General features: G+C 50.6%; 1 protein-coding gene across 1 annotated transcript; it reads left to right on the forward strand.

Annotated features, from left to right (window-relative positions):
• Positions 1–3,815: 3,815 nt before the first annotated feature.
• Positions 3,816–10,136, forward strand: LOC127667352 (60S ribosomal protein L12-like). The gene is made up of 2 exons (XM_052160353.1): positions 3,816–3,857; positions 9,780–10,136. Exons 1-2 carry the CDS (start codon positions 3,816–3,818, stop codon positions 10,134–10,136), a joined length of 399 nt encoding a protein of 132 aa, XP_052016313.1.
• The last annotated feature ends 2,099 nt before the right edge of the window (positions 10,137–12,235 follow it).

A 12,235-nucleotide genomic window follows, 5' to 3' on the forward strand; every position in this document is an offset into this window, starting at 1 on the left:
ATAAATACAAAAACATTCTCAGACATTTAATTCAGATGTAACTGGGCATCCTGTTTCCTCATTCGTTCATTCATTCATTCATTCATTCATTTCATCCTCTCATTCATTCATTTCTTGGTGCTGAGGAAGTAACCGGGGACTTGGCAATGTCAGACAAGCCCTCTGCCCCTGAGCTCAAGCCCCTCCCCATCCTGTATTCTCTCTGGCAACCCTGAAAGCAGTTACACGATGAGAACTCTCTTTCTGTTGCTGTCAAGTGCTCCCTGGCCATTTGTTTAGGTTGCCACAGTGCTACTTTTTAGACTGAGTCATTTATAAACCAAAGCTGGTTACCGTCCTGGAGGGAAGATGTGGCAGCAGGTTCAGTATCTGATACGGCCTCCTCCTGCACACAGGGTTCCTCCACACACAGCAGAGGGGGTCAGGGGCTCACCAGCCCCTTTAAGGCTCTTATATAGAACACTAATCTCAATGGTCACACACTGGGGAATAAGTTTCATATATAACCTTGGGGGCCAAGTATACCCAATACCAGCATTCTCAAATACATATTTATTTTTATGTGTATCTGTGAGTACCTGTGTGTGTGTGTGTGTGTATACCAGGCATCATGTGTATGCCTGGTGTCCTCGGAGACCAGAAAAAGGCCTGAGACTGGAGTTACAAGTGGTGTGACCCACTATGTGGGGGGGTCTGGAAAGGGAACCTGGATCCTCTGTGAGAGCCGCCAGGACTCTTAACCACTGAGCTGTCTCTCCAGGCCCTCAAAGATATAGGGGGGGGGGGAATACAGTGAAGAATGGTGGGATGGTGTAAATGACAAGCAGTGTCAGGAAGGAGAGAGAAAGGCCCCGGGCAGGCCGTGTCTGAAGAGGGGACCTAGGCTGAGCTACAGGGAGGATAGAGGATGCTCTCCCCATGACCTCCCATTTGCACCTTCTGAATTTTGAACCATGTGAATGCTAATATTTATTTCATCCAGGCAAAATAAATAAAAAAAATACATAAATACATAAATAAAATAACCAAGCAGTTTTATCCAGACCCCTCTCCCTTCCCCCAACCTCTGCATTCTACAAATACCCCAGTGTGTTTTTTTTTTTTTGGTTGGTTTTTTTGTCTTATTCTTATCAGAATTCCTGGAGGCCGCAGACTCCTGACTCAGCCCGTCTATAGCTGCCCCCATGCTCTGCAGGGGTGCGGTGAGTCACTGCCTCCCTAGCCTCCAGCTGTCTGCCATGTGCAGATCTCCCTTTTCCTGCTGACCACAGGCCTGTCAGTCAAAAGAATCCCATGCCCATGCATTGGGTGTGCCAGGCTCTGGGCTGGGAGCAATGAATGTGGCAGCCTGATTGAACAGGAACCGAACCAAGGAGCTGAGGGAGCTGTGCACCCGGCTGGCTTGCCAGGAGGAGGATGTGGGAAGGCTTCCTGGAGAGGGCGGCATGTAGGCTAAGCCCAGGAAAGCTCCGGGCAGAGGGATCATTGTCAGAGCAAAGGAGATGAGAGCGGAGCGGGCTGGAGGACTGCGGGGTGGTCCTGGAGAGAGAGGGCTGAACAGAAGTATCCTAGCCAGTTCACACCGAGGTCTTCTTGAAGTATCTTCCTGGCTCTGATGGCTGGGGCTTGAATGAACAGTATCTGCCTCTCCTGAGGAAAAGCACCCTCCTGGGCAAAGTAGGTTTCACCAGGAGTGTGGAGCTCAGGGCTATAGGCAGAACCAGGGCAGAACACTTACGATCATGCGGGTGAAATATAGCCCTGCACCCAGACAGAACTGCAGCTCAGGTACCTCAGGGTCGGGTCTGAGAGACAGGCAGGGCTGCAGGGCACCAGCTGGCACAAAGCTGCACATCGGTTTTATTTTTTCCCTTTAATTTATTTATTTTATGTATATAAGTAATCTATCTACATGTGCACCTGCATACCAGAAGAGGGTATCAGATCATATTATAGATGGTTGTGAGTCACCATGTGGTTGCTAGGAATCAAACTCAGGACCTCTGGAAGAGCAGACACAGAGCCATTTCTCTAGCACCCACATCTTTTCTTTCTGTTCTTTCTCTTCCTTCCTTCCTTCCTTCCTTCCTTCCTTCCTTCCTTTCTTTCTTTCTTTCTTTCTTTCTTTCTTTCTTTCTTTCTTTCTTTCTTTCTTTCTTTCTTTCTTTCTTTCTCTCTCTCTCTCTCTTTCTCTCTCTCTCTCTCTCTCCCTTTCTTTCTTTCTTTCTTTTTTGTTTTTGAGATTAGGTTTCTCTGCACAGTCTAGGTTGTCCTGGAACTTGGTATGTAGACCAGGCTGGCCTTGAACCCTGATTTTCTAGGTAAGGCTTCAGGCCCAGAGAGGAACAGAGACCTGTGTAAGACTCAGAGTTAGGGACAGCCAATCAGAGGCAAAGCCAGAACTAGACCCCAAGTCCTAAAGTCCCAGCTCTGGGCTCTGTGCAGCCCTCATTACCTCCTATAAGGCGGGCGGGTAACTCTGAGCTGAGGCCGCACAGGCTTTCAGGACGTCAGGCCTTGCCGTCTCTACAATCTCCTTTTGCCAAACGCTTGAGAAGTCCACAGCCCCTCCCCCAAGACGTTCACATTTCCCCTGGACAGCCCTGACAAGATGCTGAAATCCTACCACCAGCTCTCTTCCTTCCTGTTTCCCAGGAACATGTCCTAAGAAGGGAACAGGTAACCCCCACCCCAGTCACTATCAATCATTTGTATTTGCGTGTGAATTAGTTTTTAGACTCTAAAAGGCTGCCAGCTGCATGCAAGGTCAGGCCCCTAAGTACACAGGACAAGTGAGGAGGGGGTGACCCCAGGGCTTGAGCCGAGCCCGGGAAGCACCTGGGTGGGGTTGACTCTGCAGCGCTGGCCCTGGGTCCTGTGTCCAGGTGGCAGTGGGATGGGAGAGAGGCCCAGGTGGATCTTGGCTCATGTTGGAAGGGCACAAATTCTTCCGGGTTGTTGCCCACGTGCCAGCTTCCTACCTGTGTCGCCTTGCTCAGCCTCTCTCCTCCTGGTCCCACACCCCCCTAATCAGCTGCTTTGTGGCTCAAACACTGCAGGCTCTGAGAAAAAAACTAGGAGGTATTGGGTGACACTGAGCACAAGCCTCACAATGAAAAGAACACACACACACACACCACAACCCGCCCCCATTTCCACAACCAGACAAAGGGCACCAAAGGAAGAGAAAAAGTAGCAAGAAGGGCCCAGGGACTCCTAAGTTTCTCTCTAGTATCCGTGCCTGTGACCACCAAAATTTCCCATGAAGCTCAGCGTCCAGGGACTTTACAGCTCAGAGGGTAAACAGAGCGCTTGTCTGGAGCTCATGAAACTGGGATTGATTCACAGCACTGTATGATGACACACATCCCAGCCCTTAAGAGACAATGGGGTAGGGCTGTGATTTTGAAACCAGCATTCAAGGCCTGCAAGGTTTGAGACACGCCACTGGCCTGCTGGTAGCCTCAGGGAATCCTGTCTAGCAATTCTGCGTTCAGAATTCTCAGAATTTGGAAGGTGAATGAGAGACTCCAGAGCTGCTGCGACTGGGATGTGGCAGCAGATACCCAGTAGCTGTGCTGCCTGGATCTGTTCATTCAGTTTGGAACCCTGTGAAGTGCTTTGTCTGTGGTCTCTGAAGGTGCCTCTCAGAGGAACCTGAGGCCAGTGTGCTCCCTGCCCTGGCGTCTCTTAAAAGGACCCTCAGGCTCAGACACTGAAAAGATTCCCAGGGATTCTCGGCTTCTTTCTGCCAAGGCTTCACAGAGCTAAACAGCTATGATTGTTGACCTGCTCTTTCTTCTAGAAAGACTGCCATGTCTGTGTGGGCTCTTTTGACCGAGTGCAGTGAGGTGGAGGTATGGGGAGGGATTTCTCTGGTCTGCTTGCTGGGACAGAGGAGGGAGGGATTGATACCCACACTCGGCAGCCTGGGGAATCTTCTTCCCAGCCTGAATGCTTTCCATACCTTGGGTAATGGGTCACAAAAGAGGTGCTAGAGCAGCAGTCACAACCTATGAGTTGTGTCTCCTTTGGGAGGTCTAACCACCCCTTCATAGGGGTCTCACATCACACATCCTGCGTGTCAGATATTTACATTATGATCCATCTCCACAGCAAAAGCACAGTTATGAAGTAGCAATGAAAATAATTTTATGGTTGGGGTGGGGGAGGTCACCACAACAAGAACCACGTTAAAGGGTTGCAGCATTAGGAAGGTTGAGATCAGCCAGGCAGTGGTGGCACACACCTGTAAATCCCAGCACTCTGGGAGGCAGAGGCAGGTGGATTTCTGAGTTCGAGGCCAGTCTGGTCTACAGAGTGAGTTCCAGGACAGCCAGGGCTACACAGAGAAACCCTGTCCCGAAAAAACCAAATCCAAAAAAACGGAAAAAAAAAGGAACTTTAGTGCTTTAGGGCTAGAAGCGTCTTGTGAGTCTTTCCAGGATGTGACAAGACACCATAACAACCAACGCCTTCTATCTGAGTCTCTTGAGATTTTTCAGTCCCTGGGAAAGGGAATCCGTTGCCATGGGTCACAGGCCTGTGCTGGATAGGAGGGGAAGTCCCATCACAAATAAATAGAACGAGGGAAGGGGAGGGATGATTGCTGTAACAGGCTGAATGTTTTTATCTTCTCAAGAAAAAAAAATCATATGATGAAATCCTGTGTCGCTCACACGGCATTCATACATGGGATCCTGGGATTAGGTCATGAGAACGGTAGGGTTAGTGATTTCCTAAAAATATGTAACTTCCTTCTGTTGTATGTGCACTGGTGTTTTGTGGGATGTACATCTGTGTGTGCGTCAGATCCCCTGGAACTAGAGCTATAGACAGGTGTGAGCCACCATGTGGGTGCTGGGAATTGAACCTGGGTCCATTTGGAACAGTAGTCAGTACACTTAGCCACTGAGCCATCTCTCCAGGATTAGTGATCTTAAAAGACAGGAGACAGTGCTCCCCTCCCTTCCACCATGTGGACACAGTGAGAAGACCCTTGCCTAGGGAGGGCCCCCTCCTCAGACACAGGGTCTGCTGGCACGTTCACTTTACACCCCCAGCTTCCAGAACGGTGAGCTCTCGGAGACATGAGCACTCCCTTTGGTGGCAGCCACCCAGTCTCTGGGAACTTGTTATAGCGGCTTGAATGGACTAAAACAGTCCCTTGGGAAGAGGCTGTAGAAGGGGAGTAAGGACTCCCCCAAGTTGTCCTCTAACCTCCATGCGTGCTATGGTTTGGGGTGCGTGTTCTTTGTAAGGAAACAGATGCAAAACAAACAAACAAAACAAGAAAAGGGTGGAGATACCTAGGAAACGAAGTAAAAGATGCTCTGTGGACTCTGCCAGGACCCTAACTCAGATTCCACCAAAACTCTTTCACAGCTTCCCTTTCCCTCTCCGTCCCCACTCCCCCTCTCAAACAGGAACTGAGGCCTAGGAGTCGGAGCTCAGTGAGTCTGAGGCACCTTCGCTCACCCAGAGCAGCCATTGCCAACCAATCACAGTCCACTTCCCTTAGGGCCTGAGCCGCTTCCTCCTGTCTTCACAGAGCTCCAGGCAGCCAGTTCTCACCGATTGGAGTTGGCCCAAATATGGAAACTGCTGCTCCTGGCCAGCATGGTCTTCCCATGATGATTCTTTCAATGTTTTAAAAACAGCAAAATTCCCCTTTGCCTTCCCTTGGGGAATGTTCTCTGCACAAGTGGTTTTGCTGCTTGACCCTAGCCGGCTGTCGAGTCAACATGTTTGAGGAGTTTGAGCATCACAGAAGGGCTCTGTGTGAGTCCCACCTCCCTAGCCCCTGAGGCAGGGTCCTGCACAAGGTGCTTATGACTGCGGCAGCCAATCAGCGCATGCATAGTGGCCTTAGAACTCTCAGGGCAGCCTAGGGATACAACCCAGCATGCCCAAAGCCTGGGCTTCAAAGTGGAGAAGAAAGAAAGGAAAAAAAGGAAGAAAGGAAGGAAGAAATAAAGGAAGAAAGGAAGGAAGAAAGGAAGGAAAGGAAAGGAAGAAGAAAAGGAAATAAAGAAAGAAAGAAAGAAGGAAGGAAGGAAGGAAGGAAGGAAGGAAGGAAGGGAGAAAAGAGGAGAGGAGAGGAGAGGAAAGGAGAGGAGAGGAAAGGAAGGGAAGAAAGAAGCAGGGGTGGGGAGGGGCAGGGAGACAGACAGAGAGACAGAGAGGAAGGAAGGAAGCCACGCAGGCTGACAGCCTGAATTTGATCCCTGAAACATAGCAGGAGAGGAGTGACTCCTCCCAGCCATCCTTTCACCACACATCTGACCTCAAGTAAATAAGTGTCCATTTTTAAAAGGGGTGGGGGGTGGGCAGAAAAGCCTTGCCAGGTGTGTTAGCAAACACCTATAATTCCAGCACTCAAGAAGCTGAGGCAGGAGGATTGCCATATGTTCAAGGGCAGCCTGGCCTATATCCCCAGCCCTAGATCCTCACATGGAAGACAGAATGTCCTGAGTCCAAGGAACCCGGAAGGCTGGGCGGTGGGGGTGGGGTGGAGGAGGCCGAGTCTCTGCTTGGATTGCACGCCCTATCTAGTGTCTACAGGGAAAAAAAACCAACCCTGGAAGCTGCCCACCATCCTAATCCTGAGGCCCCAGGGAAGCAGCAGCTTCCTGAGAAGAAACAGGTTCCCACAGGTTTTATCTTCCTCCTGTTGTCTTCAACAGGCGGAAGAGACTGCACCCTCACCTCCATCTCTCCTCCCTTCACCCCCACTCCTATCTCACCCCTGCCCCTCACACACACCTGGGAAGTGAAGTTGGGGATAGCTTAGAACCAGAAGGGCTCCGGGCCACATGGCCACATGCTCAACCCATGTGGGGGCATGGAGAGAGGGTGACAGAGGGTATCTCGGGGTGCTGGCCTCGGAGGCCGGTGAGCACATGACATAGCCTCCCCCGGATGGATTATGTCCTGACTCCCTTTCCTTGGTCACCCCCACATCCATCCCATTATCCTTGTTGCAAGAACCCAGACCCACACAAAGTGGAGCGAGCAGGAGAGTGGAGCTACACCTGAGACTCGCTGCGCTCTGTGACAAGCTCTAATGGGAGTGAGGTGATCTCTTCCTCTCTCTGGACCCCAATTTCCACCTTGATAAAAGGAGAGGGCTGAATTCCATTACTAAAGAATCTTCTGGCTCCAAGACTCCAGACAAAAGGAAAAAAATGGGCAGAGGCTTGAATTGGGGTGAGGGTTGGAAGTCTGACCCCTGTGTGCAGCCCCTGTGAGCAGCCATCAGGAGAGTGGTTGGTAGAGGCAAGAGTCTGGCCTGAGGAGAGGACTTAATTACTTTCTTCTCTCCCACCCCACCCTCCCTGGGCTGCTGACTGACAAAACTAGCGTAGGCCCTGGACTGAGGGTCAAGTGGAGGCCAGGCTGAGTTGCACGCAGAGAGCTAAGAGGAACAATTTCCCGATGAGGGATTGTCCTCTGCTTGGCTCCCAGGCCTACCTGGCCTTCAGAAGGCGGAGGCCGGGAAGGGAGTGGGGGGGGGGGGGAGACTGGTGGGCGTGTCTCACCCTTGTACTACCTCACAAAGTAAAATAGGTGTGGGGGAAGGGCCACTCCCCAAGAACCTAAGAGAAAAGGCTGGATGAATCAGGTGGGATCTCATAGCTACTAAGAGGTGGAAATCTCAGGCTTGAGACTAGACTTTTTTTTTTTTAACGTTTGTTTATTTTTTATATGTGAGTACACTGTCGCTGTCTTCAGATACCCCAGAAGAGGGCATCGAACCCCATTACAGATGGTTGTGAGTCACCATGTGGGTGCTGGGAATTGAACCTGGTCTTGTTGTAAGAACAAGTGTTTTTGCTTTATTTTCTTCCTTTCTTCTCTCCTTCCTTTCTTCCCTCCTTCCTTTCTTCCCTCCTTCCTTCTTTCCTTCTTTCCTTCCTGTTTTTTAAGACAGGGTTTCTCTGTGTAGCTCTGGCTGTCTAGCTTTGTAGATCAGGCTAACTTCAAACTCACAACAATCCACTTGCTTCTGCCTCCTGAGTGCTGGGATTAAAGGTGTGTACCACCATGCCCAGCCCACAACAGTGTTTTTAACCACTGAGCCATCTCTCCAGTCCCAAAGGTTTTTTGTTTGTTTGTTTGTTTGTTTGTTTGTTTGTTTTAAGAGTTATTTACCTTATATATGCAAGTACACTGTAGCTGTCTTCAGACACACCAGAAGAGGGCATTGGATCCCATTACAGATGGTTGTGAGCCACCCTGTGGTTGCTGGGAATTGAACTCAGGACCTCTGGAAGAGCAACCAGTGCTCTTAACCACTGAACCATCTCTCCAGTCTGACTTTTGTTTGTTTGTTTGTTTTTGTTTTTTTGGATTTGGTTTTTTTGAGACAGGGCTTCTCTTTATAGCCCTGGCTGTCCTGGAACTCACTCTGTAGACCAGGCTGGCCTTGAACTCAGAAATCTGCCTGCCTCTGCCTCCCAGAGTGCTGGGATTACAGGCGTGCGCCACCACCGCCCAGCCGACCTTACAGTTTTGATCCTCCTGTCTCCATTTCCCTGAGTACTAGGGTTCCAAGCATTCACCACCAGACCCAGTATATGTTGTGCTGGGAATTGAACCTATGGTCTGGTGCATGCTTGGCACCCTACTAGCTGAGAGCTACATTTTCCAGCTCCAAAGCCTGGTTTTTTATTAAAATAAAAAAAAATGATTACGTGTGCAAAAGCACATGGGTGTGCATTCACGTGCAATAGCACACGTAGGGAGGTCAGAAGACAGCTTGTAGGAGTCAGCTCTCTTTCTGCATGGGTCCCAGGGATGGACACGAGGCCTGACCCTTGGTCTCTACGTGCTGATCCCGCTCACTGGCCCCTCAAGTCAGTTAATCATGACAGAAAAGTGGTAGGACAGAAAAGCCCAGCATGCACAGGGGTAGTAGGAGCGAATTGATGAAACTTCCTTTTTATGTTACGGCCTGTGCCAGGCTGTGAGGCAATGTGTTTCTTATTCTTTGTCACAGTCAGAACCCTGAACAGCCACTGCTTAGATCCGCAGGACAAAGGGAGCCTGCCCGAGAGGCCTCCCCCGCCCCCCTTGGCTACAGGCCTCCTTCCTCCTTCCTCACGCCGACCTTCCTGCTCACCTGCTCACGTGCGGCCCACTCAGCTGCACACGTTTATGCCTGTTTATTTCAAAGTCCTCCCCTTCAGCCTGAAAGCACCCTTTCCTTCACCCAGGGAGGCCTACCAAATGTCCCCAAACAAAGCAATGTGCCACAGCACAGGGCTCCCCCATATAATTAGCTGGTCCAGGGCAGGATCTCACAGGAGGTGGAGCTGGCTGGCTCTCCCGTAGAGATCCAGGAAGAGATCAAATTGATTGAAACCGTGGGAGGGGACAGGCTGCCTTTTTGTTTGTTTTCTAGCAGGTCTCGTCAATAGTCCTAGATAGCCTGGTACTCATTGCATAGCCCAGAATGACTCCAAACCTTTGGTAATCCTCCTGCCTCCACCTCTCAACTTTGGTCGTATGTACCCTTACTGTTCATGCCACTGCATGTGTGTGTGTGTAGATGTGTGTTGGCAGTGACAATACTGTGCATGCTCCGGTAGGAGTCCGACAGCTGAAGTTCACCGGCTTAGCTATTTCTGTCTCTGTTTTAAGTCTCGCTCTCCTGTGACCTTCACAAGGGCGTGGACTGTGCCTCCTGACCTTTTCATCACTGTAAACCTGAGAGAAGGAGCTAGGTGGTCTCCTAGCGCCTTCAAAATGTATCAGGTGAGCTTTTCCGCTTTCAGCTCAAGTTCCACCCCAACAAGATCAAAGTTGTGTACTTGAGGTGCACCGGAGGCGAGGTCTGCACCACTTCTGCCTTGGCCCCTAAGATCAGTCCTCTGGGTCTGTCTCCAAAAAAAGTTGGTGATGACATTGCCAAGGCTACCAGTGACTGGAAAGATCTCAGGGTTACAGTGAAACTGACCATCCAGAACAGACAGGCCCAGGTGAGGCACCGGTCTTTGGCTAGAGAACTTTCTGGAACTATCAAGGAGATCCTGGGTACTGCACAGTCTGTGGGCTACAATGTGGATGGCTACCACCCACATGACATCATAGATGACATCAACACTGGTGCCATGGAGTGCTCAGCTAGTTAAGAAGAAATAAGAAAATATTTCAATAAAAGACTATCTGACAACCAAAAAAAAAATTACAGGTGAATGTTCAGGAAACTGCAAAGGGCTAACCTGGGCAGAAAGTGTACTGGGTGCAGCAGACAGAGAGAACACTCAGCAGGTTTAAGACTTTGAAGCCTGGCCTGGAGAGATGGCTCAGTGGGTAAGAGCACTGACTGTTCTTCCAAAGGTCATGAGTTCAAATCCCAGCACCTATATGGTGGCTCACAACCATCCATAAAGAGATCTGATGCCCTCTTCAGGTGTGTCTGAAGACAGCTACAGTGTACTTATTTATAATAAATAAATCTTTAAAAAAAAAGGGGGGGGGGACTGGAGCATCTCTCCAGCAGTTAAGAGCACTGACTGCTCTTCCGTAGGTCCTGAGTTCAAATCCCAGCAACCACATGGTGGCTCACAACCATCCTTAACAAGATCTGATGCCCTCTTCTGGAATGTCTGAAGTCAGCTACAGTGTACTTACATATAATAAATAAATCTTTATTTAAAAAAAAGACTTTGAAGCCTTCCATCCTCGGGACCCATATGACGGAAAGGAAGAACTGATTCCTGCAAATTGTCACACACAATAAGAAAAAAATCCATACAGTTTAAAACAATGCCGCAGAGGGGCCTGGGCCCGGCATGCCACAGACAGCAGGCATGCGCTGGGAAGAGCATGGCTTTTCTCCGGTCGGTGCTGGGGACGTGGGAGGACTTCAATGGCGCAAGACTGAAGGTAGTCAGAGTCCTAGCTTTCAGAAGTCCTCAGATTCTGGATGCCCCGGGACCAGGTGGGCGGTGAGAAGCAAAGCTGTCACACCCAGAGGTCTAGAGGCAGCTGGCAGGAGTTCGCAGAGGTGCCGGCATCTGTGCGTGGCAGGTGTGCCCGCCCCGCAGAGGCATGGCCAGGTTCCACTTGCTCTTCCCTCCTCACCATGGAGGGGAGGGGTGAGGAGCCCATTGTCCTCTCAGCAGGTGTGGTGGCTTGGAGCTCCTGGAGGTGAACCGCCGCGAGCCTGAAGCCAGCTTCCGGTGGGCCCGGGCCATCTTCTTTTACTCTCCTGTGTGTGTGTGTGTGTGTGTGTAGACAGAGGAGAGGGAGAACCAGAGCCAACTGTGCTTGTAGCTCTAGTACTTAGGAGATTGAGAGGATCAGGAATTCAGAACTCCTACAGAGCATGTTCGAGGTTGGGCTGCAGACCCTGGGCCCCTTTTTCAAAACAACAAAAAAAACCCCTGCTACATCACAAACGGACCTGTCTCCATCTCCAGTCCCAAGGCTTCCAGTCTGAGGCTTCTTTTCTTTTTTCTTTCTTTCTTTCTTTTTTTTTTTGGGGGGGGGGGGTTGGATTTGGTTTTTCGAGACAGGGTTTCTCTGTGTAGCCCTGGCTGTCCTGGAACTCACTCTGTAGACCAGGCTGGCCTCGAACTCAGAAATCTGCCTCCCAGAGTGCTTGGATTACAGACGTGCACCACCACCGCCCGGCCTGAGACTTCTTTCCTTAAAAGGAGAGATTACTAATAAGAGCTGTATGTAGTCTCGTCTTAAGTTTTTCTCCTCGACCTCATTTAGGATCAATTGAAATGTGAGAAATATGGAGGCCGGGTCTGGAGAGATGGCTCAGCGATGAAGAGCACTGGCTTCTCTTGCAAAGGGCCCGAGTTCAGTTCCCAGCATCCATATGATGGCCCACGACTGTCCAAATATCTATCCACACAAATACAAAATAAAGAGGCAAGTTCGACGCCACTGGCAGAAGTTCCTCAGGTCAGCCATACAGAAGGCGCTCTGCCCAGGCTCTCAGTCCCCAGCATCCACTAAACCCACTCGGGTGTTTTGCTCGTTCTGGTTTTCAGGTCTTGTAGCGGGGACATGCTGGCAGGACAAGTCCCCCCAGGCACTTACGGTCTTTAGTCAGACAGGATTTTGCCCCACTTCCTAGCAAGAGGCGGGGTCTTGGGTAGGAGCCCGGCCGGGCCGGGCCGTTCGCCTTATTTGGGCAGGCGCTGCGCTAAAGGGCAGGGCATCCACCCCGCCGGCCCCGCCCCCATGCCGTGCCCACCCCTCGGGCTCAATC

This window comes from Apodemus sylvaticus, chromosome 17, assembly GCF_947179515.1.
Source record: "Apodemus sylvaticus chromosome 17, mApoSyl1.1, whole genome shotgun sequence".
Taxonomy (NCBI): Eukaryota; Metazoa; Chordata; class Mammalia; order Rodentia; family Muridae; genus Apodemus; species Apodemus sylvaticus.

Coding starts and splice junctions, on each gene's coding strand:
- LOC127667352 (XM_052160353.1), top strand. CDS start 3,816: ATGTCTGTGTGGGCTCTTTTGACCGAGTGCAGTGAGGTGGAG. Junction 3,858..9,779: donor CCGAGTGCAGTGAGGTGGAG/GTATGGGGAGGG, acceptor TTCCGCTTTCAG/CTCAAGTTCCACCCCAACAA.